Source organism: Trachurus japonicus, chromosome 17, assembly GCF_045865225.1.
Source record: "Trachurus japonicus isolate A0001 chromosome 17, Traja_1.0".
Lineage (NCBI taxonomy): Eukaryota > Metazoa > Chordata > Actinopteri > Carangiformes > Carangidae > Trachurus > Trachurus japonicus.
This window is the reverse complement of record NC_140923.1, coordinates 32,546,004-32,570,562: the sequence shown is the minus strand read 5'-3', so window position 1 is coordinate 32,570,562 and position 24,559 is coordinate 32,546,004. Positions and strand designations below refer to the sequence as shown.

At 43.1% G+C, this 24,559-nt stretch overlaps 1 protein-coding gene across 1 annotated transcript; it reads left to right on the top strand.

Moving 5' to 3' along the window:
* Positions 1-1,185: 1,185 nt before the first annotated feature.
* On the top strand, positions 1,186-23,688 carry dnm3b (dynamin 3b). Its single transcript, XM_085805196.1, has 20 exons — positions 1,186-2,367; positions 4,271-4,344; positions 4,557-4,706; positions 6,292-6,495; positions 7,800-7,898; positions 8,023-8,183; positions 8,535-8,677; positions 8,831-8,966; positions 10,011-10,078; positions 10,635-10,773; positions 10,886-10,972; positions 12,933-13,003; positions 13,223-13,277; positions 14,888-15,001; positions 18,796-18,905; positions 19,704-19,818; positions 20,669-20,833; positions 20,952-21,187; positions 21,310-21,483; positions 21,973-23,688. The coding sequence occupies exons 1-20, from the start codon at positions 2,207-2,209 to the stop codon at positions 22,013-22,015; spliced, it is 2,505 nt and encodes an 834-aa protein (XP_085661322.1). The 5' UTR covers positions 1,186-2,206; the 3' UTR covers positions 22,016-23,688.
* Positions 23,689-24,559: the final 871 nt, after the last annotated feature.

Below are 24,559 nucleotides of genomic sequence, written 5' to 3'. Positions count from 1 at the left end.
GGGAGAGGGTGTAGGGTTGATGTTGGTGTTACTGGATACCCTGCTCACACATCCTCTCCCTGTCAGGTAGATTCACAGGGGTTGAGCTGGAGATGGGCCACAGCCTTTCAGCAGTCAGATGGTTTTTACGTCAGTATAACTCTCCATTAAAACAGATAGAATCTAAAGAACAAGACACACAAAGCAGAATTTATAGACATATGAACATATTTATATACATATGTTTTTCCCTTTATTCAGACTGTGCTGTGATTAGAAGAACTATGTCACTGACATCTGCATAACAATTACTTAACTTAACAATGAATCAACTCAAGTGTAGCCTACTATTCTATAGCCTACTATCAGTACTATGTTCATACATTGAATAGATGACCAGTAACCACCTGAATATCATCTGGACCCAGGCACAGTGTGCCACCTAGTGGCAGCAGAGCTAACTACAACACAAGTGTGTCAAGTAGACCTCGTCCTCAGAGGCCTGGCCATAATGAAAAGGGCAGATACTGGGCTAATCGATACAATTTTACTATCTATGGCAAGTGTTGGGGGGATGGTGCTGTTATGTCCTCGACGTGCAGCCTATTAGGTTTCGGTTCAATCCCCCAGCGGAGGGAGCAAATTAGATCTCAGCTCCTAGATCATCTCAGGATAGCAGATATCAGCCAGTGGAGGAGAGGCACACATGTTGTCCTGAGAGAGGATAAGACAGACTGACAGCGTCCTTTCCGCATGAGAGCCTCCACCAGCCCGGCCCTCTGTCACAGTCTGGGACCGGGCATCTCACTCTCACGTTTGAGTCCAGTTAACGCAAACCACCGCCAGCAGGCCCTTCTGTTTCCAAACGTGTTCCCATAATGTCAGTGTCTCAAAAGCTGCAGCTTTTGAGACGATGCACGAAGCAAAAGCGACAGAGAGTGAACGCCACGGCCTGTAAAATGGAAGTGAATGAAATGTACGACAGCTGGTGTGTCTCCTATAGAGTAGAGAGCCTGGTGCTGCGGGGATCTGAAGGAGCGCATCCACCTTCTTCTGTTGCAGCGATGCGCAGCCGTGCCGCATGACTCACAACGGGCAAGAAGTGGCAGGGATGTAAACAGGGGGCGGGCTCAGGTAGGCCTAACCTGTACCTGGCCAGCCAATGGGGCGCCGCGCTTCTCTGGCTTCGTCGGCGAAGCCCGCGCGTCTCATTGGTCCCCTCGCGCGTCAATATGGTGTAGGGGAGCGAGGCGCAGCTTCGCAATTACACCGCGGAAAGGAGAAGAGGGGGAAAAATGATTAATCTGTCAAAGGCGAATTTGTGTTGGAGATGAGACCGCTCTGACATTCAGCCGACCGTAGCCGAGCTCTCAGGCCGAACACAGTCAACACGGGGAGGCTTTTTCCGGCGGGTGCAGGTGATGCTTGTATAACCGACCGGGGGTCTGTCATCGTCTTTGCTGCCTGATCTGCGTGGTTTCAGCACTGTGGACAGCGACCGGTCCGGGACCATCGGACATTGAACGCACCGAGGGAATCCTGAGGCGGGGTAGGCTCACTCAGCAACACAATAACACGATCTGGGGATTATCACAGCGCTGGACGTTTTCAACCGCACACGGGTTCTGTCGTGTGTTCGCGTGCAGGCAGCGGATGGTGCTTTGTTTTTGCATTTTATTAGGCGTAATTCGTTGGGGGTTTTTTTTTTGGGTGCACGAGCCCCCTGGGCGCACCGGGGGTTTTGCTCGATGTGACGAGGCTGTATGGGAGCCAGTGGGGGCTCCACTCACCTAATGCCCTTGAAACTACACGGGCTTCGTGCGGCTCACTGTGTGTGTGTGTGTATGTGTGTGTTCGTCTGTGTGTTGGTGTGTGATAGAGAGAGAGAGAGACAGAGAGAGAGAGAGAGAGAGGTTATGGTGATGGTGGTAAGCAACTGCGCAATTGTCTGTCCCTGTCTGTTCATATCTCTCTCTCTCTCTCTCTCTCTCTCTCTCTCTCTCTCTCTCTCTCTCTCTCTCTGTGCTTCCTCAGTCGGCCGACCCTCGCTTGGCTCGGGGCAATGCGCGGCTAGATGACTTCACTACATCAACAAGCACCGCGGTATCCTGGACTAATATAGCAGCGGCACATCTCTCCCCCCTCCCCAACTCCTCTCTCTCTCTCTCTCTCTCTCTCTCTCTCTCTCTCTATTCGCTGATCCCGAGTCCGTCGGTCTAAAGGCACCATGGGAAACCGTGGCATGGAGGATCTGATCCCGCTGGTCAACAAGCTGCAGGATGCGTTCAGCTCCATCGGCCAGGCCTGCAACCTGGACCTGCCGCAGATCGCAGTGGTCGGCGGCCAGAGCGCAGGGAAGAGCTCCGTGCTGGAGAACTTTGTAGGCAGGTAAAAATGACCACCAGAAATAGGATAATCCCTTCTCCCGTTAACCTTGAGGTGACGTAAGAGGCCTATGGAGCCAATCTCTCTGTGCAGAGTTCAAACCATCTCTCCCCAGCTTTAAGTCACTGCTGTTGCACCTTGCAACGAGTAGAGACCTTCAGTTGTGTGTTTTTTTTTAATGCAGTGTGTATTTTTAAACACACAACACTGTCTTGTGGCCACTGACAGAGGAGGGCAGCAGTATTTGGGTTACAGCAGCACCTTGGGGAGCTCATTCCAATCAGCACCGACTGCAGTCGGGCTCCTTTCACAGTCCTAGAAATATTCAAGCATCCATTCAAAGCCATACATACATACATACATACATACATACTATCTGCTGTTATAAAAGGACATGTTGTATAAAATGCAGATTGCAGAGGCATGTGGCTGCATGTTAGCATTTTAAACCACCTCATCCTACTGTACATGCAGCCTTGTGGCTCCCACTCCTGAAAACAGACATGAATATTCAACAAATAAATCATGAGCGGTGCATTAGAGGTGTTTTTTTTTTTTCAAGATAAGGATCAGGCCATTCACATATAAAGGATTTTACTGGTTGCATAAATTCCAGCATTTATTGGGGTCTTGAAATTTATCAGAAGAAAGAGCTCATTCAGGTTACACAACCACCGTGCTCTTTGTGTGCTCTTATCTGCTGCAAAATGTATTTTCTCTTCAACAATATGGTACTACAGTCATTTTACAGCACTGCATTTGAAAGACTTAACCTTAAATGATGGCTTTTAAATGAGGGCTAATTATAATGGCCTTCAGTTTTCAGGTCTAATCGTTTAATCTCTGGCTTTGCTGAAAAATTGGCTGAAAAGTATTTCAATGGATGGATTTGTCTCCATGTTTCTTTTGCTGCACTGTATCTGTGCCAGTTGAAATAAGAGGACAAATGTAACAGCTGTACATAACACCCTGATGATGTCATCTGGGTCATCTTAAGGGCTTCTTAGGCTATATGTAGTAGTTTGATAGACAAGGACATTTACTGTAACATTGAAGGTATTGGACGAAATGCCAGTAAGTTGTATCATTGAACCAGAGCTTTTTGGACTTTAGCCAATTAGAATGACTTGTGGAAGTGTAATAGTAAAGCCAACTTACAGTCACATTTCCTCACTGTGACCAAATGGTGCATTTCTTGTGCACCTCTAATATGCATGTGCACAGTTCCAGATGGATTCATTGATTTTGTCCTCGTCCATCCCTCATTGAGAGTCGTGATGCTGAGTAATGGTCCATCTGTCCAGCACAGGCTCTGCAGCCTGCTGAATGGACAAATAGGGAGCTCGTCTTTTTTTTTGAACTCATCCCACTTGAGGGAGTTTTGAGGGTCGATATGTGTTAATCAGGTCTCTCAGAACAGACCTGTAGTATAGGAGGTAGCAGCCAGAGCTGTCAGGTGTGTGGCTTGCAAACACACACTGATACACACACACACAGTGTGCAACACCCCAGGAAATAGTGAAGTCATCGTTTTAAATGAGAGAGCTCCCTGTCAGCGATGCAGCTCTTCATTTTGACCTGTTGTTTATCAGGTCACACTGTGTGCTTCTGATGGAGCAGCTGGTTGCAGCAGCAGCAGCTGAAAAATGCTGCTGTGTTTTAAAATGACCCACTCTGGCTCACAAAATCTAAGATGAATGACAGTGAGAGCTCCACTATGGCTGACATGCCATCATATAGAGTGTAATTATAAGACATTTCCCCTTCAAGAGGTGCAAGTGGAAAAAGGCTCCAGATGTCATCCTGATATCAGCACACCACCTCCAGCCTGCTCTATACTCTTTGATAAATGTTAACGTTGGATGTGGTTTGATGTAATGAGGTCTGATTGGTCGTCTTTCCTCAGGGACTTTCTACCCCGTGGATCTGGTATTGTCACCCGCAGGCCCCTGGTTCTGCAGCTTATCAGCGCCACTGCAGGTGGGCGCACACACATTTACACGCCCACACATACTTGCATGCACACATTCACACACACATGCATACAAATTCAACCTCCCCCCTCATTTCTTTTTAAATGGTAGTGTTTTGTTTTTTTTCCCTCTCACACTGCCATTTTTCATCTCAGACACATTCAGCACAGCCGCCACTAATCTCAGTTATATGTGTTTTGTACATTTTCTTCCTCTCAGAATGGGCTGAATTTCTCCACTGCAAAGGGAAAAAGTTCACAGACTTTGATGAGGTTCGCCAGGAGATCGAGGCGGAGACGGACCGCGTCACCGGGGCCAACAAAGGCATATCTCCTGTACCCATCAACCTGCGGGTTTACTCTCCACACGGTGCGAAATCAGTAACGTAGCCTTCTTCCTTTCACTGTCATATAACACCGTGCAAAAACACTTCTGAATCAAAGTAGACCGTGACGAGCAGTGAGTCAGCATACTGAATGATGCCTTAATGCCTGGCAGGAGATCTTTGTTAAACATGGTGTCATAAAAAAACAAAGAATGTGATTTTGCTAGCGAACTAGTTATTGTTGTGGACTTAACAGGAGAAAGCAAATCACTTATTTTGATGACCCTGTGTTGATATGGCTGAATATTGCATCAATTCATATAGTACAGTATATGCTCTACTTATAAATGAAATTCATTTCAAACGATGGATTCATCTCGCGACCATCTGAAATCCCCTGCCACCATTCAGAATACTTTGATTGATGATTTCAATGGTTTGAAATAAGCTAATTGATATTAACTTGATTTCTTCTTTAAAACTCATGGAATGTAGAGTAAACATCCAAGATCATTTTAATCTTGAATTATTGAGATACAGATACCTGATTTATTGATAAATCAGATAACTAGACCTAAAATGCTTGATCAAAGACATTTTGATCTTCATTTAGTGTTCAAATGAAAAATGCTCTCCTGTTTTGCCACTGGAGTAAAAGGCATTTTGCATCAGGTTCGAGGTTCTGGCAGGGAGTTCATCTTATGATGAAACACTCACAGATAAGCTGATTTTTCTCTTTACTATGTTTTTCAAAAGCACTTATTTAAAGGTAAATTCTCTGTTTTCCCAGCGATTCTTAAAACATAAAAACGAGCTGTTGGAGCATAATGAACATTAACATTCAAATAAATGTCATTACTCAAAGTTCATGTCGAACTATTGGTTGCCAGTGTTTACACAACACAATGGAATTAAGTTGATAAAGCAGTATTTGATTAAGTTATTCAACCTAATCAAAGGGGATATTTGTCATTTTTGCTCTTGCTACATCACTGACAGTGACATCAGCAAGTGTTTACTTAGAATAGAAAAATATTGTCATATTATATTGTGAGTGGATAGAAATGCCAAAGTTATCTCCAATCTGTATCACATCTTGCCATCTATTCAATCTGCACTACCACTCATCTACAGTACCACTACCTACTGATCTACCCTATTTGTCATTTAGCACTTAAGATGTATTATAGCTACTAGTTATACGCTATATTTCAAGACTGAGATGAGTTGCTCCTCTTAATGTTACAGTCATTTTCTGTTAAAATGCTGTTTGATAGCAATTACTTTTAAATACTTTTCACTAAAGTCTAAGATATTCATCGTGTTGCAGCCGGAAAGGAGATGACTAGTCTGACACTTGTTAGCATACAAGTGAATTCAAGTGGATACATTCATCAACTTACTGTAGTGATGAATAAATAGCCAAGCCTAGTCCCGGTGTCCTGCTGAGAAATATGACCAATACTTCACAGTCTTTCTATTTTTTCCATCTGTAGGGGGCAATGCTAAAACTACAAGGGATCCACTCAGCTAAAAAGCGATGGATCCCCATCGACCAGCAATTTGTCACAGAAATGTTACACCTGTCTGTATGACCAGTTCTGATACTGTATTTCTTTAATTGTGCAGTACTGAACCTGACTCTCATCGATCTGCCTGGGATAACGAAGGTGCCAGTTGGAGACCAGCCTGCAGACATCGAGCAGCAGATCAGGGACATGATCATGCAGTTCATCACCAGGGAGAGCTGTTTGATCCTGGCCGTCACTCCAGCCAACAGTGACTTGGCCAACTCCGATGCCCTGAAACTGTCAAAAGATGTCGATCCTCAGGGTGAGTTGTTGGGATGCTGGGAGTAATGGGGCCTGTAGGTGGGATGTAGTTAAAGCAAAAGAGGGGAAATATTATGGTTATTAGGATGTCCTCTAGAAGACACAGAGTCTATGAGCTGCAGGGATGGTGCTCAGTGTCTGACCTTGTGAGCTGACCTCTCCAAATGTGGAAACAGAATTTCCCTAAAGGGATCGATCAAATGTCACATTATTATTAGATAGAAGGGGCTGAGACAAGGGGAGAATGTGGATGAATTGAGGATGAAGATGGCACGAATCACAAGATACTTTGGAAAAGGTAAGATAAGAGACTGAGGGTGAGGTTAAGGAAAAAGAGACTCTGAAGTGGCTTGTTGAGAGACGGTAAAGGGAGGGGAGAAGAATCGTCTCAATTTAATGGTCAGGAATTTGAGCTACGGACAGAAGAGGAGGACACAGGCAAGGAGAGGAGCAAGAATAGCCAGGGATAGGGGGCAGAGGAGGACAAAGTAACCTTGTGGGAGGGATAAATGATATCAGACAATGAGAGTGAGGTGGAGGAACACAGGAGGGATCAGGGACGGAAAGGGCGCCAGTGGCCAAAGATGCTGGAAATGGTGAAGTGGGAGAAACGTAAATGGTTAGGAAGATTTAGAAAATTTCGATAACAAGAAAGAGAAAGATTGGTAGGAGAAGAGGGCATGAAAACAGTCACACTGGATGCAAAACTGGATTAGACTCACAGCAGCCGCAGAGTTCCCAAGTTTGTTGTGTGGTAATTGGATTAAATGCAAATAAATGTATGCTGAATCAAGCTGCACAAAATGAAAATACACAGAGAAAGCCTGGGTAGGCTAATATGACCCTCCATCATGTCACAGTACTGAGTATTGATTGATTTCTGGAACTGCAGTAAAAACTGTAATCCAGCCAGTCACATGCTATCACCAGTGGATGCTTGAAGGCAACAAATATGAGATGGGGAAAACAGATCATCAGAGAATACATGAATGAATGTTTTCAGGGATGTTGATTTAATCATTTTTGTACAATGAGGATGGATAATGTATATTTAGTAGATAATATAATGCAGCAGTTGTGGCAAAGTGTCTGGCCTTTACACAGCATGAAGGGTTGCAACAAATGTTTTGATCAGCTGATCAGCAAAGCCCAAATATGGACAGCGATAGAGAGAAAAGAAGATAGTACTTACTGTCAATGTGAGAAGCTCCACTCCATTCACCAACTGCAACCAAGTCATTTCTCAGTTTCTGCTGCCCCCCTCCTCCTCCTCCTCACTCTTTGACTTTTTGACCGCTTTCCTAGGAATGAGGACAATTGGAGTGATCACCAAACTGGATTTGATGGATGAGGGCACAGACGCCCGGGAGGTACTGGAGAACAAGCTGCTGCCACTGCGAAGAGGTGTGTGTCTCTTTCAACTTTCCACTCTTTAATTCTCTCTCTCAACATGGAGTCAATCTACCCTTTGTTCTTCTGTTTACCTTTCTCATTCTGTCAATGTGTGTCCTCATGAACTGATACCAAGGTTACATTGGAGTGGTGAATCGCAGTCAGAAGGACATTGATGGGAAAAAAGACATCAAGGCAGCTCTGGAAGCCGAGAGGAAGTTCTTCTTGTCCCACCCATCTTACAGGCACATGGCTGAAAAAATGGGCACCCCCCGCCTGCAGAGAGTGCTCAACGAGGTGACCGGACATTTATTCCCAGTGCTTTCCTACAGTGCACTCTACATAATTAATAGGAAAGCGGCCTACTTTTCTTTTTCACTCCCATTGTACCACACATCAGTGTGGGTGATCCAAGGCTGTCAGTAGGTGGAAAACGCACACGCGCTCTTTCTAGATCAGCTCCTAAGAATGTATAATTTCACCCTGTGTTTTCTCTGCATTGCTATTGTATGAACGATGCTTCCTCTGAGATTACAGTGAAACATACACTCTGGACTGTTAAACTGCAGCAAAAATGCCAGTAACATAATCTACTTATTGACAGCCCTGTGTAATACGTTTCATTTTGCTGGCTTTATGTCTCCATAGCAACTCACCAACCACATCCGGGACACCCTGCCAGCTTTCCGTAGCAAGCTGCAGTCCCAGCTGTTGGCTCTGGACAAGGAGGCCGAGGAATACCGGGGATACCGACCTGATGACCCGTCTCGTAAAACCAAGCAGCTGCTGCAGTCAGTACCCCGTTTTTCTCACAGCAAGAGAATTTACATTGCATTTAATTCACAGGAAACATAAGTGTCTGTCTTTCTCCCCTCATTCCCGTCCATATCAGGTTATATTTTAGATGGTGCAAGTAATTGCTTGTTTTCCTGGTTGTGTTTCAGGATGGTGCAGCAGTTCTCTGTGGATTTTGAGAAGAGGATTGAGGGTTCAGGAGACCAGGTGGACACAGTGGAGCTGTCTGGTGGAGCCAAAATCAACCGCATCTTCCATGAGCGTTTCCCCTTTGAGCTGGTCAAGGTGATAGACTGCATTTAAAAGAAGGTGGCACAGCAACAAAGAAGTAAAAAAAAAAAAAAAACGGCTCTGTTGCAATTAGCTGATCACTACCAAGTACATTTTTCTCCCTTCCTCACTTCTGGCCACAGACAGGAGATCTCCCCTCACAACCTCTGAGAAAGTAAAATCCCTGAAAAACATTTCACTCTTTGGATTTTTTTAATATTTCATTTATTCATCTGTTTACTTAAAGTCGACTAATTTAAACATTACTATATAATACAGCAATCACATCATGTCAGCTTTTGAAATTGTTCAGTCAACCTCCTCACAAGTTGCTATAATGCCCCAGAAAGATGCACAAGGTCATGACCTCAGTGCCCTCGGGGTCATTCCTACAGTATGTTCCCTCAGCCCTATGTTCCCACATTTCTAATTTTTGTTGTCACTGAAAATTAGGCCCTATGTTCCCACAGCCCTTTGGTCCCACCATTGGTTGGGTTTAGGCAATGAAGAAAGGAGTTGGTTAAGTTTAGTAAAAAGACCAGGTAGAGGCTAGACAGGCCAGATAGATAGAGTCCAGATAGGTAGAGAGAGTCCAGTGGGAACACAGGGCTGAGGGAACATAGGGCTGTGGGAACATAGGCACGCTCCCGTGCCCTCAATGGCAGTTGTGTGATTCTTGTCAAAATTGAGACCCATTTCAAATGAAAACCCTGGCACAAAGGAAAAGGTATATGGAAAACGTCATTGTTTTGAAGGCTGAAGATAAGATGAATACAAGTGACTTTTTTTTTTCAGCCCACTTCCTCCTTTGTTTACCTTATTCTTTGTGCTGATTCCTCTGATCTCAACATACTGTACAATGCGCAATGTTGTCTCTCTATTGTGATTTTCTCTTGAATACTTCCTGAATAGCTTCACTATTATCAATGTCTGTTCAATCTCGAAAAGATTTTTTTTTCCTTGTAACATCTTCTCTCACTGTCTCTCATCGTTTTAACACATTTTACCATTTGATTTTCCATGTCCACCAGCGGAAATGATCTTCTCTTTTTCCCTCAGATGGAGTGTGATGAGAAAGAGATGCGTCGTGAGATCAGTTATGCCATCAAGAACATCCACGGTATCAGGTAGGAATTTTTCTATCAGGCTGAAATATGGGATTTTCTTATTCCGATCACCACATGTGCTAATATTTGACTTAGCAGTGATCACAATACCTTGACAAGTATAATTCAAATACTTAGCCTGTGGCCACATCCACATGATGGTAAACATCGTGCAGAAAAACAAAATAAAAACAGCCAACAGCCTAAGAAAAACATGCTTCGGTCTAGATGGGAATTCCAGAGGGAATTCCAGTCCGGCCTCTCTGTGTGTTTCTTTATTGTTTCAGCAGTGGTTAGCCACCACGACTAAAGGAATCGCCACCCAAGTGAGGGAGAGGCTGACATTTAAAGAAACACCGCATTTTACAGCAGCGGGTCAAATGTCTCCAGTGGCCATTTTAACACACATCCATAAAAGTGTTGGAAATGACCCTTTATTGTTGCAACCGCAGTCTATGGTTACAGCTTGTAGAACGAAAACACAGATCAAACCCAGGGAGACCAGCTTCAACAGCAAAGCGCATGTCAATGCTTTTCATCACTGTTGCACCTTGTATGTCTTTGTCTTGGACATCAGGACTGGACTTTTCACACCCGACATGGCGTTTGAAGCCATTGTAAAGAAGCAGGTCATAAAGCTGAAGGAGCCCTGTGTCAAGTGTGTGGACATGGTCATCCAGGAACTGATAAACACCGTGCGTCAGTGCTCCAACAAGGTAAACCGTGTGATTTTATGTTGAAGAGAAGGCTCACTGTTGTTTACAGATAGACGTCAGTTTCTATTATTCATACTTGCACAGAGTGATGAACTGTGTGATATATTTTCAGCTGGAATGCTTTCCACGGCTGCGTGAGGAGACTGAGAGAATTGTGACTTCTCATATTCGAGACAGAGAGAGTCGGGCCAAGGACCAGGTAACACTCATTAGTTATATGGAGCTGTACATTTAAGGTAGTGTCTGTGGGACACAGAGCCAATTTAAGTAGCTTCTTCTACACATATCTGTCACAGTAAACTTATGGAATTTAAAAACATATAACATTTTTTTTTTAAAATATGTACCTTTGAATGTACATGCACATCTCAATAAATTAGAATATCATGGAAATGTTCATTTATTTCAGTAGTTCAATTCAAATAGTGAAACTCATACATTGTATAGATTCATTACATACAGACTAAAATATTTCATGTCTTTATTTCTTTGAATTGTGATTATGATCCACTTTTAATGAAAACCCCAAATTCATTTTCTCAAACAATTACATTTTTTGTGAAAAAGTTAACTATTGTAACCTAATGCTGTCACATTCTAATCAGCTAATCAACCAAAAACACCTGAAAGCTTTTCAATGGTCTGTTAGTCTGGTTCAGTAGCTACACCATCATGGGGACGACTGTGGAACTCCATGATATTCTAATTTATTGAGATGAACCTTTATGTAACCTATGAAAGAGCTAGTTTTGCTTCATAGGAAGCGACATCATGTAAACAGCTGTTTATTTACCAGTCTGGTACCACTGCAGGTTCAGCATCAAACATTCCTTTTTTTTTGTTAACAATTTTTTATTCATTTTTCATGTCAACATATAGCAATCAGTATAATCAGTATAATTAAATAAAATAAGAACATATAGACAAGTCAAGTGTATTCCCTGTTGGCAAACAATATACTATTTACTGTATGTTCTAAAACAAACAAAACAAACAAAAACAAAATAAACACACACACACACACACACACACACACACACACACACACACACACACACATGTTTATACATATAAGCATACATATATACAAAAATTCAGAACACAAACAAACAAAACGAAAACAAAGGTGCCATACACGTTCTAACGTCTAAGAGTCAACCCCTCCACCCCCCACCCCAAATCAGACACATTCACACACTCACACACTCTCACACTCAAGTCCAGATCCCTGCATCAAACGTCCCTTCATTTGCTCAGTGTTAGAGAGCAACACACACTCTACCACATCTATTCTTCTAGTGAAACCAGCATGCTAACAGCAGCTAGCTCCAGATCCTTGTGCCACTTTGCTGTTGCTTCTAACCTGCTCTGAAAAAGTAGCACTACTCAAGGAATAATTTGACATTTTGGGAAACATGCTTCTTAGTGTGACAGTTGAGGTTCCTGTCACTATGCCTCCAATTGATCATGTGCCCTGGCTACTTGGCCAAGGGGATGTCCCTTTGGGTGACTGGCAAGCGTGCATGACTCTTACCCGGGAGGTGTGGGTTCAATCCCCGCCCGGGCCCTCTTCACCTTGCCACATTCTAGTTGATAGGTCCTGTCACTATGCCTCCAGTTGATCATGTGCCCTGGCTACTTGGCCAAGGGGATGTCCCTTTGGCCGAATGGTTAGCGCGTATGACTCTTACGCGGGATTCTGGGGTTCAAAGCCCGCCCGGGCCCTCTTCACCTTGCCACATTTGCAAGAGTTTGATCAAAAGATTAGTTACATGCTGACATTTGTCTGTTAAAACTGATCATAGCAGAGCAGGGGAATGCAAGGGAAAGTACATATAGTATATAGCTCTATCATTGTCATAAAATTCACTGGTCAGTGTAACTAAAGGTCACCAGTGAATATTTTATGTTTGCTGTAAAAGTGGACAAACAAAAGAAACATATGCTGGACAGAGGTAAGCTAGTTGTTTACCTGCCTCTTTAATCTAATAAGCTAACCAGCTTCTGGCACCAGCTTCATATTTACCGTAGAGACATGATGATGTCAAACTTCTGACTCTCGGCAAGAAAGCATGAAAGTGTATTTCCCAAACTGTCCAACTCATCCTTTAAGAACGAGTTACACTCATGTCATGGTAATTGATTTGTTGTGGTTTCAGGTTCTGCTGGTGATTGACATCCAGCTCTCTTACATCAACACTAACCACGAGGACTTCATTGGCTTTGCTAAGTAAAGACTCTATCAGCTTAACTCCACAATAATCAATTATTTATTACTTAAGATGTCAAGCTCGTGAGAAGAGCTCTACAGTATGAATGAATGTTGAATATTTCTTTGCAACCTAGTGATGTTTTCTCTCTCCCTCTTTTCTCTACTGTATGTTTCACCATCTTCTCCCTGCCATCCCGTCTTTCCCACCATCTCTGTATTGTCGTTTCTCCACTGCAGTGCGCAGCAGAGGAGCAGTCAGACTAATAAGAGCCAGAGTTCAGCAGGAAATCAGGTGAGCATTTGTCATGCCATGTGTGTCACACACAAATAGCAGAGCACGAGGTCGAGGGAGCAGCGCACACCCACACAGAGACAGGACAGTTACTGCAGGAACACAAAGAGAGATGCTGAGATGAAAGAGAGCTGACAAACTCTCTTTCATTGTATCGAGCCATCTTTTGCATTGCACAGATTTTATGTTACACACATTTTACCTTTTATGTTCTATTTCAGAGTTTACTATTATTAATTTTAGCCATGCATGCTGTATTATTTCTATTGGGGCACCAGTTGCGTACAGTGGTTTGTTTGCTTCTTTGGTTTTATGATTTTATCTCAGTAAAAGAATCACTTTGGGTTCTATTACTTTATGCCACCATCATCACTGGTGTTGTTGTTGAGACATTTCCCTTTGTTTGAACCCCTCCTGTGTCATCAAGGTGCCACTTTGCATTTCATCCCCATCCCTTAGTGAGAATCTCAGCTGCCCTCTTATGGGTGTTTGTTGGTGAGTATTGCTCATTGTGGGTTCTGGTTTGCAATGTCATTTGTGCCTGCAGTAACACTTCTGCCCATTGTGTGGTGCTCTCCAGCACCACTGCATAAAGACGCTGTCATTTTCTCACTTTCCGCTCTGACAGGTCAAGAATGGCTAATTGGCTGTGTAGACTACAGCCGGGCAGAGACAGTTTCTTTAAGACAAGTTGCACTAGAAAAGTAACAGTTGTGTTAGTGCTGCAGGGTGTCTAAAAGAGCCACATTCCTTCCTGTTGCAGGCCTCCTCTCCTCCCGCATCAGGCCTGATTGTAAGACTTTACTGTCTAACCATTTACTCTCTAACACCCCCCACCCCCCCCACCCACCAAGGCCTGCAGACTACAAGGGGTTGCCAACTAGACAAATAGAAATGAAACATTTCCGTGGTTTTGGCAGCTAAAATATCTCATTATTTCTAACATTAAAGTTAGAAGAATGCATTCTTTTAACATCCTGTCATGGATCCAGCCACAAAACAGCTCTCTCTGCCTATGACAGAAAGGCTTTGTAATGATTTGGGTAACCTCCTTAGTGAGTCTTAGGCGGTGCAAGACTGACAGTAATCTAACCTAATAATCACTTGGCACTGTGCCCTCAGGCCTGTTTATGTAGGTCTTGTAGGGTTAATACACCTAACACACAAGACACACACAGGCTTTGTTGTGTGCTCGAAGCACTTAACACAATGGTCACTTAACAAGCTAACACGGGTCTCTGCTTGTGACATAGTGAGCACACTTCCTTGAATGCACACAGTCACGTGCTGGCCCCACGAATGAGTCACCAAGACACAATGACACACCTAACCTGACCTTCACACACATTTCATTGGAATTCATGCATTGATGATTTGCTCACGTTGATTACTTTGGGCTAGTGTTAGCCACAATGTGTTTTACAGATTTGTTGTTTGAGAGGTGGGTGAGATGTTTTTTAAAAAAGTCATCAGAATCTATAAGGATAGAGAGCTCCTGTCATCCTTTTCTTTTCTTTTTTCTGGGGTGTATGTATTTTTTTTTATTTTAAGGTTTTTATATTTTTTGCATCACAACTACTTCTGACTTTCTGACCTTCCCCTACCTTTAGGTCATCCGCAAAGGCTGGCTGACCATCAACAACATCAGCATCATGAAGGGCGGAGCTAAGGAGTACTGGTTTGTGCTGACTGCCGAGAGCCTCTCCTGGTTCAAGGATGACGAGGTGAGTGATCTACTTGACTGTGTGTGATGTGAAAGGAGTGAGAGAGACAGATTCACCCGACTGTGTTGATGGTCCAGTTTCAGGGTGTTGTGTTGGTTTTCTGGTGGCAGACAAAGTTAGTGACTTCAGCAGAGCCACGGGGATCTTTTTCTTTTTCAAATAGTTCAATTAATATTTGAGACATCAACCAACACCACACTGGACATACCAGCAGTAACCACACAGGTGTCTTTGATTTTGAGAACTGCATCATCTTTATTTCCATCATCACTGACAATACAGAATTACAGACCATGGACAGCATACTGGTTTTGTAGGAAGCCGCAGCATTTGGTCCGTCCTGCTGGCTCTTTTGGCGGGCTGATGTCTGTCTGCCTGTCTGTGCCTGCTGTACAGGTTGGAGGATATTCTGCACAGCAAGTGTAGATAGGCAGACACACTGCAGCTCCTTCAGCCAGTTGGTGTTGTTGCTGCTTTTCTCTTTGTTTATTGGACCTGCTTTAGTCAGTTGTCAGGGTACAGTTCCAGGAGAGATACACAGAAGAGATTTTTCTTCTCCAAAAAGACAAAATCTATCTTGAGAGAACAGCATTCTCTCCAGCTTTGATAATCAAAAGGATTTGATATGCGGTTGCAATTTAAAGTCATGTAAACCCAGTGTTGATTTATGACCCATGAGCTTACAGTCTGAAAGTTGCATCATCACCATAACGGAGCAGTTTACTGTAAAACAAATTCACCTCGCCCGTGTTTCTGTCATTCACAGCTTTTTTTCCTATTCATCTTTCCTTTTGTCCTGGAGTTTCCCATATTCTCTCTCTTTCTTCTCTCCCCACCTCTTTCCACTGGGATTTTAAGCATTCGCCTCTTCTTTGCAAATTTGGAACAGTCACAGTCCCAACCAAATGTTCACTCACAGACACCCAAAATATATGAAAGCACACTCAGCCCTCAGACAGCACATGGGCCGCGCAGCATCGGGCCTACAGATTGTCATTTGATACGTTAGTGTGGCAATGTAAGAAATTATAGACTCTGCTGGCTTCGCCTTGTATATTTCTGTTCTACACTCCGTGAACTTTCTATAGTCACATATGCATGCGTGTGCACACGCGCGGATACACATGCACACATTCGCACACCCTCCTCCCTCTTGGTGTGGTTGGCAGTTACTTTGGAACTGCTCGCATTCTTGGCAGGAAAATCACAAGTTTTTAATCCAAACATCGGCCTCCAATGTTTCAGCGGAGAGAAACCCTTCCATTAAATATCAATACACACACCCCCCCCCCACCCCCACCTCCCGCTCCCTTTCCAATCTTAAACTTCATATCCAGATACCGCTTCATGACACTAAGGCTCTCTTTTGACACGTAATACAACGGTGAGGAGGTTGCATTTCCACTCTGTGTCTTTTCATACTTTTCATCACCACAAACCAACAACACAATAACGTAACTACACAAACGATCAATGGTTAAACTGACTGGTGAAATGTTTAACATCATATGTACACATATATTCTCAGTGCCCTGGGGGGGGGGGGTTGCTGATGTACTTCTTGCACCTTCTTCAAAATACTTTTCCTACCAGCCTTTTGCAGTTATTTGACACCACAGCAGTCTAGTACACATCAGTATCCTTTGCCTTCAGGCTTCCAAGTCCTTCTTGGCCACCCACTGAAATAACTTCACTGGAGGTGTCTGACTGTATTTTCAAACTCCACTTGATTGATTGGCCCTTCGTTCTTTTGGCCTGTGTTTGATGCTTTGCAGCCACAGTGGCTCCTCCCCCTTCCAGTGGACCACATCTTCATCAGAGCACCGGGCTAGCAGCCTGCACACTTACTCATTCATGCTATAAATTATGTGGGCTCGCCATTTTATGAGTTTTTGCTTTAAATATTGAAACCATTCTGCCTCAAAATTCGGATTCTTACACGTTGTTTTTCTCAGAGCAGTTTGTCAAATCTGCAGTTAGTGTTGAAAACGTGTGATACATGTTTATTCCAAAAAGGAGTGAAATGGAAGTGGTGGGTGTTAGAATGTACTTAGGACAAAATACAGAGGAACACAGATCAAATACAGATTATAAATAGATTAATAATAGCATAGGGTGAAGAGGAAGCAATAGATGCAAAAAAAAAAAAAAAAAAAAAAACACATCTTGGAGACCTGAAATGCCAACAGAGTCAGAGAGAGCGACACAGAGAAGACAGACTGACAGAAGAGGGTCCATGCCCAGTCTAACCAATGTGCAGACTACTGTACACCAGTATGACAATGAACAGGTAGTCTGAACACTGGGTGGACGGAGCCGGAGTTAAGAGTCAGGCCTTGTGTGCTGCTGTATTCTGCCATTCCAGATGCTTGCGGCTCTGTCGTCTGTGCCCTCCCTTCGCCCCCTTGCTCCATTTTGGCAGCAAGGATCCCCTCGAAATTGCGAATCGCCTCATCCGTGTTTGTCTGCGTCTCCCAGCTTTTTGGTGCGCGTCTCGTGGCTTGTTTATTTGTTTTGGTCGGCGTTTTTGAGCGCTGGGTCCCCTCGCGGTCCGTTTCGGTCACGCCGGCCATGAAGAGTATCCAGCCTTGACGTGGCATATTCGCTCAGACGACTGGGACAGACTGGCTGCACGTTCAGGGAGGGGATATTACAAAAAAGAGGGAAAGAGAGAGACGGAGTGGGGGAGTGAGCGAGTGAGGAAGGGAGAGGAAGAGAGAGGAAGAGGGAGGGGACCTGTGTGACCATATATGGGCTGTAGTGACCCCTTGGGGAATACAACACTGAATGGTCTGCAGAGTTTTCCTGTCTTGTCCTTTTCTTCTCTCCTCATCTCCTTTTCATTCTTACCTGCGACCATCTACCACCGCTTTCCAGACCGTCAGACCAGATGTGGGCTTTTCTTCTGCAAATCTTTTCGCAAATCCACTTCAGTGTTTCTCCTCTGCAGTCTCTCCTCCTCCTTCAGCCGCCGTCTCTTTAACTTCTCCCTCCTTCCCTGGTTCTCTGTGTGCTGCTAAGCACTACCAGATGTTGAGTTTTAACGCCAGGCTGTCATTTAATCTCTCTCTCTTGCTCTCTCTCCCCCCGTCTTCAAAAAAAATCAGGCAGGAAGTGGGCCCCTCTGGAATGGAAAGAAAAAATATTGAAAAAATATAGAGGGGGAGGGATAAAAGAAAAAAAGACAGAGAGAGTTAAGAAAGATGGAGGCTGGGATGGAGTGTAGAAATGAGGAGCAGACTTTCCTGAACCAAAGCATCCATCGCAGGCCGTCTCTGAGTCTGTCAGCCTCTACCTAAGACCATCAACATTGTGTTTGACCAGTGTGTCGTGCAGATTTCCAGCACTTTGACTTATCAGCGTTTTGCCCGTCTTTCCAACGGCCTGTAGCTTCCAGCTCTCCCCGGCAACAACCACCGTGTCTTGACCCACACTGTAATGACTTCCACATGTGCGCTCCTTCTCCCTTTTTCTTTCTGTTTCTGCCACCCCTCTCCCACTCAGCCCCCCCCACCCCACCTCTCCACCCACTCACCCCTCTCTCCCACCTCCCACTCTCATTTCTCCCCCATTCCTCCTCCCTCCTGTCACCCCCCCCCCCCCCACCCCCCCCCCCTCTCTTTCTGCTAACCCCCTTTCTCCCGCTTTAAAAAACCTGATTTCACCCCTCTCTTACTGATATCATGCGCTGCTATTGTTTCCATGATCAAGAAACTCACAAAATAACAAACAGAGCAGTTGTATAATGCATAAGAAGCCTCATCATCCACACCTTCTGTTTTCCTCATTCACAGGAGAAGGAGAAGAAGTACATGCTCCCCCTGGACAACCTGAAGGTCCGCGATGTGGAGAAGAGTTTCATGTCCAGCAAACACATATTCAGCATTTTCAATACGGAGTCGAGGTCAGCAGCATGGCCCTGCTATATCTACTTTTCATTAACCTCTGTAAAAAAAAGTTGAATTTGAAACTCACATGGCTGCAAGTAAGAGAAAACCTTAGATAGGTCCAAGGCCTGTGTGCTTGTGCAGTGGCAGAAATGTGTTTTGGATTATGTGTAATGTACAGTATGTATGTGTGCATGTGCTGTGCATGAATGTTGGCCAGAACAAACTGGAATCATTTTGAGCACATCTACAGCTCAGTTTGCTAAGTTTTTTTTTTTTTTTTTTTATGAGAGTAAAATATCATTTTAAAATACCAGAAAAAAACTTGAATTTCTCCTTGAAATTATGAAGCAATCAGTGAGTTCAAGGTCACATAATGGGCCGATGGTGATGATGTCGAGAAAACAAAGGACTAATTACAGGACTGTAACCTATCCATAACATGATAAATCAGTTTAAAATGTTAAGTACCATGTCTGAACTTTCAGTAATTGGTGCAGGATGCCCTGTAAAAAGTTTTATGATGATTCAGTTTCTTTATTCAATTAAGTTAACTCTTGGCCAGAAATCTTAAAAAAAGGCTACATAACAAAATATCTGACATGAAAAGAAGCACAGACCTGATGGATGTCAGAGTTGATCTCCTTTGTTTAACACTTTTTTGAACAATGGAGACTGTTGTCGGTCTTAGTGGTTATTTGATTTAATGTACGCCTCTTGTGTAGTGTCTTGTTTATACTCTTACATTTTCTATAGTAGGTCAAGTTGCTCCGCGGCCTCCACTCACATGTGCTGTCCTGTGTGGTGGTGTTTAGGAATGTCTACAAGGACAATCGCACCCTGGAGCTGGCCTGCGACTCCCAGGATGATGTGGACAGCTGGAAATCCTCTCTCCTGCGCGCTGGAGTCTACCCCGAGAAGACCATCACGGTCAGCACACTCCATCACTTTTCAAGTCAGATTCTTCTGTTGTTGCCTGATCGGCAGTTCCTCTTATGAGACCCCACCTTCCGTTTGCATATTTTACCAGCAAACACAGAACAATAACATTGATTTTCCTGTGTTTAATAAAAACATTGAACACAGTCTCTATTAAAATGGAATTTTCATGCAAAGCAAAAAATTTACCTGGATGATTATTTCTACAAGAATTTTTTTCTAAACAAGTATAGGGAAGAGGAAGTGTGTTAATGGAGGATGATGAGGGATAAATCGATAAATAGAATAGTGTTGATTGTTATATTGTAACTAACTTAGTATAGGGTATATATATGGTATACATTTAATTTTGATTTTAATTTTAATTTATATATATATATATATATATATATATATATATATATATATATATATATATATGTATATATATACTGTATATTTATATTTAAAAGGATATATTTTTATATTTGGAATTATATATTTATACAGATATTTATGATGTGTATTTAGGGTATATATTTATATAGGTGTATTATATTATTTAGGATTGAGATAATTATTATGTGTGTATATATATGGTATATATTTATATAGGTATTATGTATTATGTAGTAGTTACAAACTGAAGAATAGTTAAAAGGGGGTGGGAAATTAAAAAGTTTTTTACCTCTCCCTACTCCTTTTTCGAACAATATGCTGTGTTTTGTTATGTCTTGGCTCTATTTTTTATTTTATTTTATTTTATTTTTCTTTATTTTGTATGTACAAATAGTTACATATATTTTTTTATACATGTTCGAAAATAAAAACATTCATTCATTCATTCATTCTCCCTCCACAGGTTGAGAGCGAGACCACCACCACCTCAGACAACTTCTCCATGGACCCTCAACTGGAGCGTAAAGTGGAAACTATTCGTAACCTGGTCGACTCCTACATGGCTATTGTCAACAAGTGCATCCGTGACCTCATGCCCAAGACTATCATGCATCTTATGATCAACAATGTAAGAAAAAAAAGACCAAAAACAGCTATTGCATTTACATATACATATACTAAAAAAAACTATTCTGTTCAGTCACAATTATGATTGATCATCCTGAACTTCCTCTCTACACCACCAGGTGAAGGAATTCATCAATGCAGAGCTACTGGCTCAGCTGTACTCTGCAGGAGACCAGAACGCTCTGATGGATGAGTCCCAGGAACAGGCCCAGAGGAGGGACGAGGTGCTGCGGACCCACCAGGCCTTGAAGGAGGCCCTGGCTATCATTGGTGATATCTCCACCTCCACCATCACCGTTCCCGTGCCTCCACCCGTCGACACATCCTGGGTGGGAGGAACCACTGGTGGTCGCAGGTGAAGTCAAGTTAAAAGGACTGTGCACGTGCATGCTGGGATCTGGTTTTACATCTTTACATTTGATCTGCCTTCTTTCTTCCATAATCATGATTCTGTTCTTTATCCTCTCTCCTCCCCAGGTCTCCTCCACCCAGTCCCACTGCTCCCAGGAGGATGTCTTCAGGCCAGCGCCCGGCTCCTCGAGGGGCCCCGCCACCACCAAATCGCCCAGGACCCCTGGGGCCCTTTAATAACACTGCTGACAGCCCCCAGGCTCCCAGCCGCCCAAACAGGGCCCCTCCCAGCATCCCCAGGTAAATGCAGCTGAGCTCTCATGTGTTGAGAAGACACAAAACATGCTCTTTTCATATTTTTTGTAAAAGTAGGGAGGTTTAAAGTGCTATTTCTTATTGGGATAAATAAGGTGCTATAGTCTACATTTTTTTGTAAATTCATTCTTGAACCAGAAATTAATCTCTTTACATTAAATTGAAAATATGACAATATTGTTGAATAACTTAACAACATAGGACAGTTTACATAGAGCATCAAGCTCAAGCATCAGTAGGATCAAGTTATCCCCTTATAATGTCTCTACAGTTCTGCTGTGTGAGGAAGTTTGTCTTGTTCAGCATATCGTGTAAACACTGAAGATTAATTCTCTTCTCTTCTCTTCTCTTCTCTTCTCTTCTCTTCTCTTCTCTTCTCTTCTCTTCTCTTCTCTTCTCTTCTCTTCTCTAATCTCTCCTCTTTCCTACTCTGTGACATTTTGGCTACGTCACATTACTTATTACCTTCCTTAGCCGGCGGCCCCCTCCATCTCCTACACGACAAGCCCCACCGTAATCTACCAAAGGGGGGTTCCTCGTGCCCGTATCTTCCTCCGTCATCCACCTCACCCCCCCTCTCTTAGCCATGGCTCTGCTGTCCTGGTCTCTCCTTAGTGCAGATCCTGAAGTCTTTGACCCCTCTGACCCTCAATTTCCTGCCAGGTGACGATGTCCATATATCTATGTACAGTATGGTACTTGTCTTGTGGTGTATGTGTATGTGCGCTTGTTGCTCGCCTGTGGTCCAGGTTTGCTTAGCGGATCCACTACCCAGTATCAGTCCTTGGGACCCACACCTCCTCCCACAACCCCCTCACCAAGTCAGCCACCACCCCCACTTGCTGCTTCTACATGAAAATACGCTCAGCAGTTGTACTGCCCTCCTCATTCCAAAATGCAGCATGGCACATGAGCTGCTTTTATTGCATGGGAGTGTGTGTATGTAGAGTGTGTGTGCGTGTGTATGTATATGGGGGAGGGACTCATTTGCCTATATGTAGGCCGAGTTTCATTTAGTATTGTATTAATTTATTGTATAATGTCCCCCCCTCCACAGTAAGTGTTAATTATCAGCTACATGTTCTCTTAGGAACAGAAGTTGTATCTTAGTATGTGCGTGTTTGTGTGCGAGTAATTTTGTGTATGTGTGTAAGAGTGTGTGAGGACATGTGTGCATGTGCTGTCTGTCTGCACGTTTGTTGGCGTTTCAGTTGTATTTGTTTTCATGGTCAAAGCTGTTAATGATGAATCATTAAACCCTCGGGGGTTAATTAAATGTTGGACTTTTGTGAGTTGTTCCTGTGTTGTAGTAGCAGCCGTACACACATAGCAAGGCTGAGGAGCACCTTCAGTATTCTCTATATGGAAACAGCCTCAATAATGCATTTAACCTTGTCATAGGTGTCCACCTGTGCTGTACCAATGGTCAACTCGTGACCCTTGCAGCCTTAAGCTCCGATCCAGACGCTGACTGCTGAGATGGAACTTGCCACTTGAAAAAAAAAAACATATACATATATAATATATATACGTATATATACTGTATATATACACACAGAGGTGCAACTAAATGTGGCAGAACACAAGTTCCTCCACAATTGAACAAAGACCATACTTCTACATGTTTCCATTTAGCCTTTGTCTCAGGTTTGAAACATGCAAATCCATGCACATCACAAACTACCACTCTTTCTCTTTTCTCAGCTCTTCATATCTCTAAAACCATTAAAGCCAGGCAGTCAGTCAGCATATGCATCAGAGCATAAGGTGGTATTGTCAGTGTTCAAGTGCTTCTCTGTCAGTTTGTTATTGTGTATGTGGGCCCAAACTGTGTTCTGATGTATATAGGTAATGATAAGGAGATACTGTACCTGTGGACTATGAAGACCTCATCAAGGATCCTAGCGCTTTAATCGTTCTCTATGTCTCTATTCACTAAATGCTCTCTTCTCTCTAATTTAGACTGCCTTACTGGCATGAATTACAATTCTGTATTGCCAAAGCTAAATATAGAAAGAGAATCACAAAGTTGAAAAATAAAATTCTGCTGAAGACCAACAACAAAATGGTTCCAGTTGTAGTGAGATGGCATTGTTTAGCAGAGGGCAAAATGTTAAACTGGGGAATTGCATCAGTTGTTATTTTCTGTGTCTCTGTATCGCTCCTCAATAAACTTCTTCCTCATAATGTTATATTTTGTCCACAGTCTTCATTGTCAAACCACTGATATTCAAATCTCTCACTAGAGAGCAGCAAATAAGTGTTCGCTAGGGGCTGCTTACCTTTTTATTATTATTAATAAGGTATTCTTGCTGGGTACATTGCCGACAAGTCACATACAATAATTTAATAGCAAATTCTGAAATAGCATATTGTAGGCTACAAACAGCCAAATGTATGTTGTATTGTTACTATGTAATAACGAATTATTACTACTTCAAGACCAAAGCAAACTTGATATTAAATCTAAACCCTATCTTTATGCATAATCGGAAGTCATCTTTGACAGTTTAATATCCACATCTAAAGTGACACTTTGAATTTTATATGTAGCCTACAAGCTCAACATCTGCTATGTTAAATGTGCATTAAATATATGAAGTATATTAAATATATGAAGTGACACTGAAACAGCTTAAATACTTCATCTGTTGTCGATTTGATGTTCTGGGGATCAAATGTTGCCTGCATGTACTGCCAAGTAAATACAGTATTCATTCAGTTCATGTGTGATGACAGTTTTTTCTTCTTTGAATAGAATACAGTGCACACAGCATGCTAAAAATATGCAACCACTGGGATTACTGAGGAAAAGCATGAATACACGACCTGCCACACGATGGCAGCAAAGGTCTAGTTGGATTTTGTAGACTAGTTACCTCAATGCCATCTGCCATGTTCACATGCTTCCATCCAAGTTTCAACCAACTCATCTTATTAGCGCTTTACAAATGCTGCTGAGGTGATTAGAGGGCGCCCTCTAGTGATATTAGCACAACATTACATCCATGTTTGGCGTTCACAAAAAAGTGGAAAAGGCCGGAGGCCAAATACACAATTG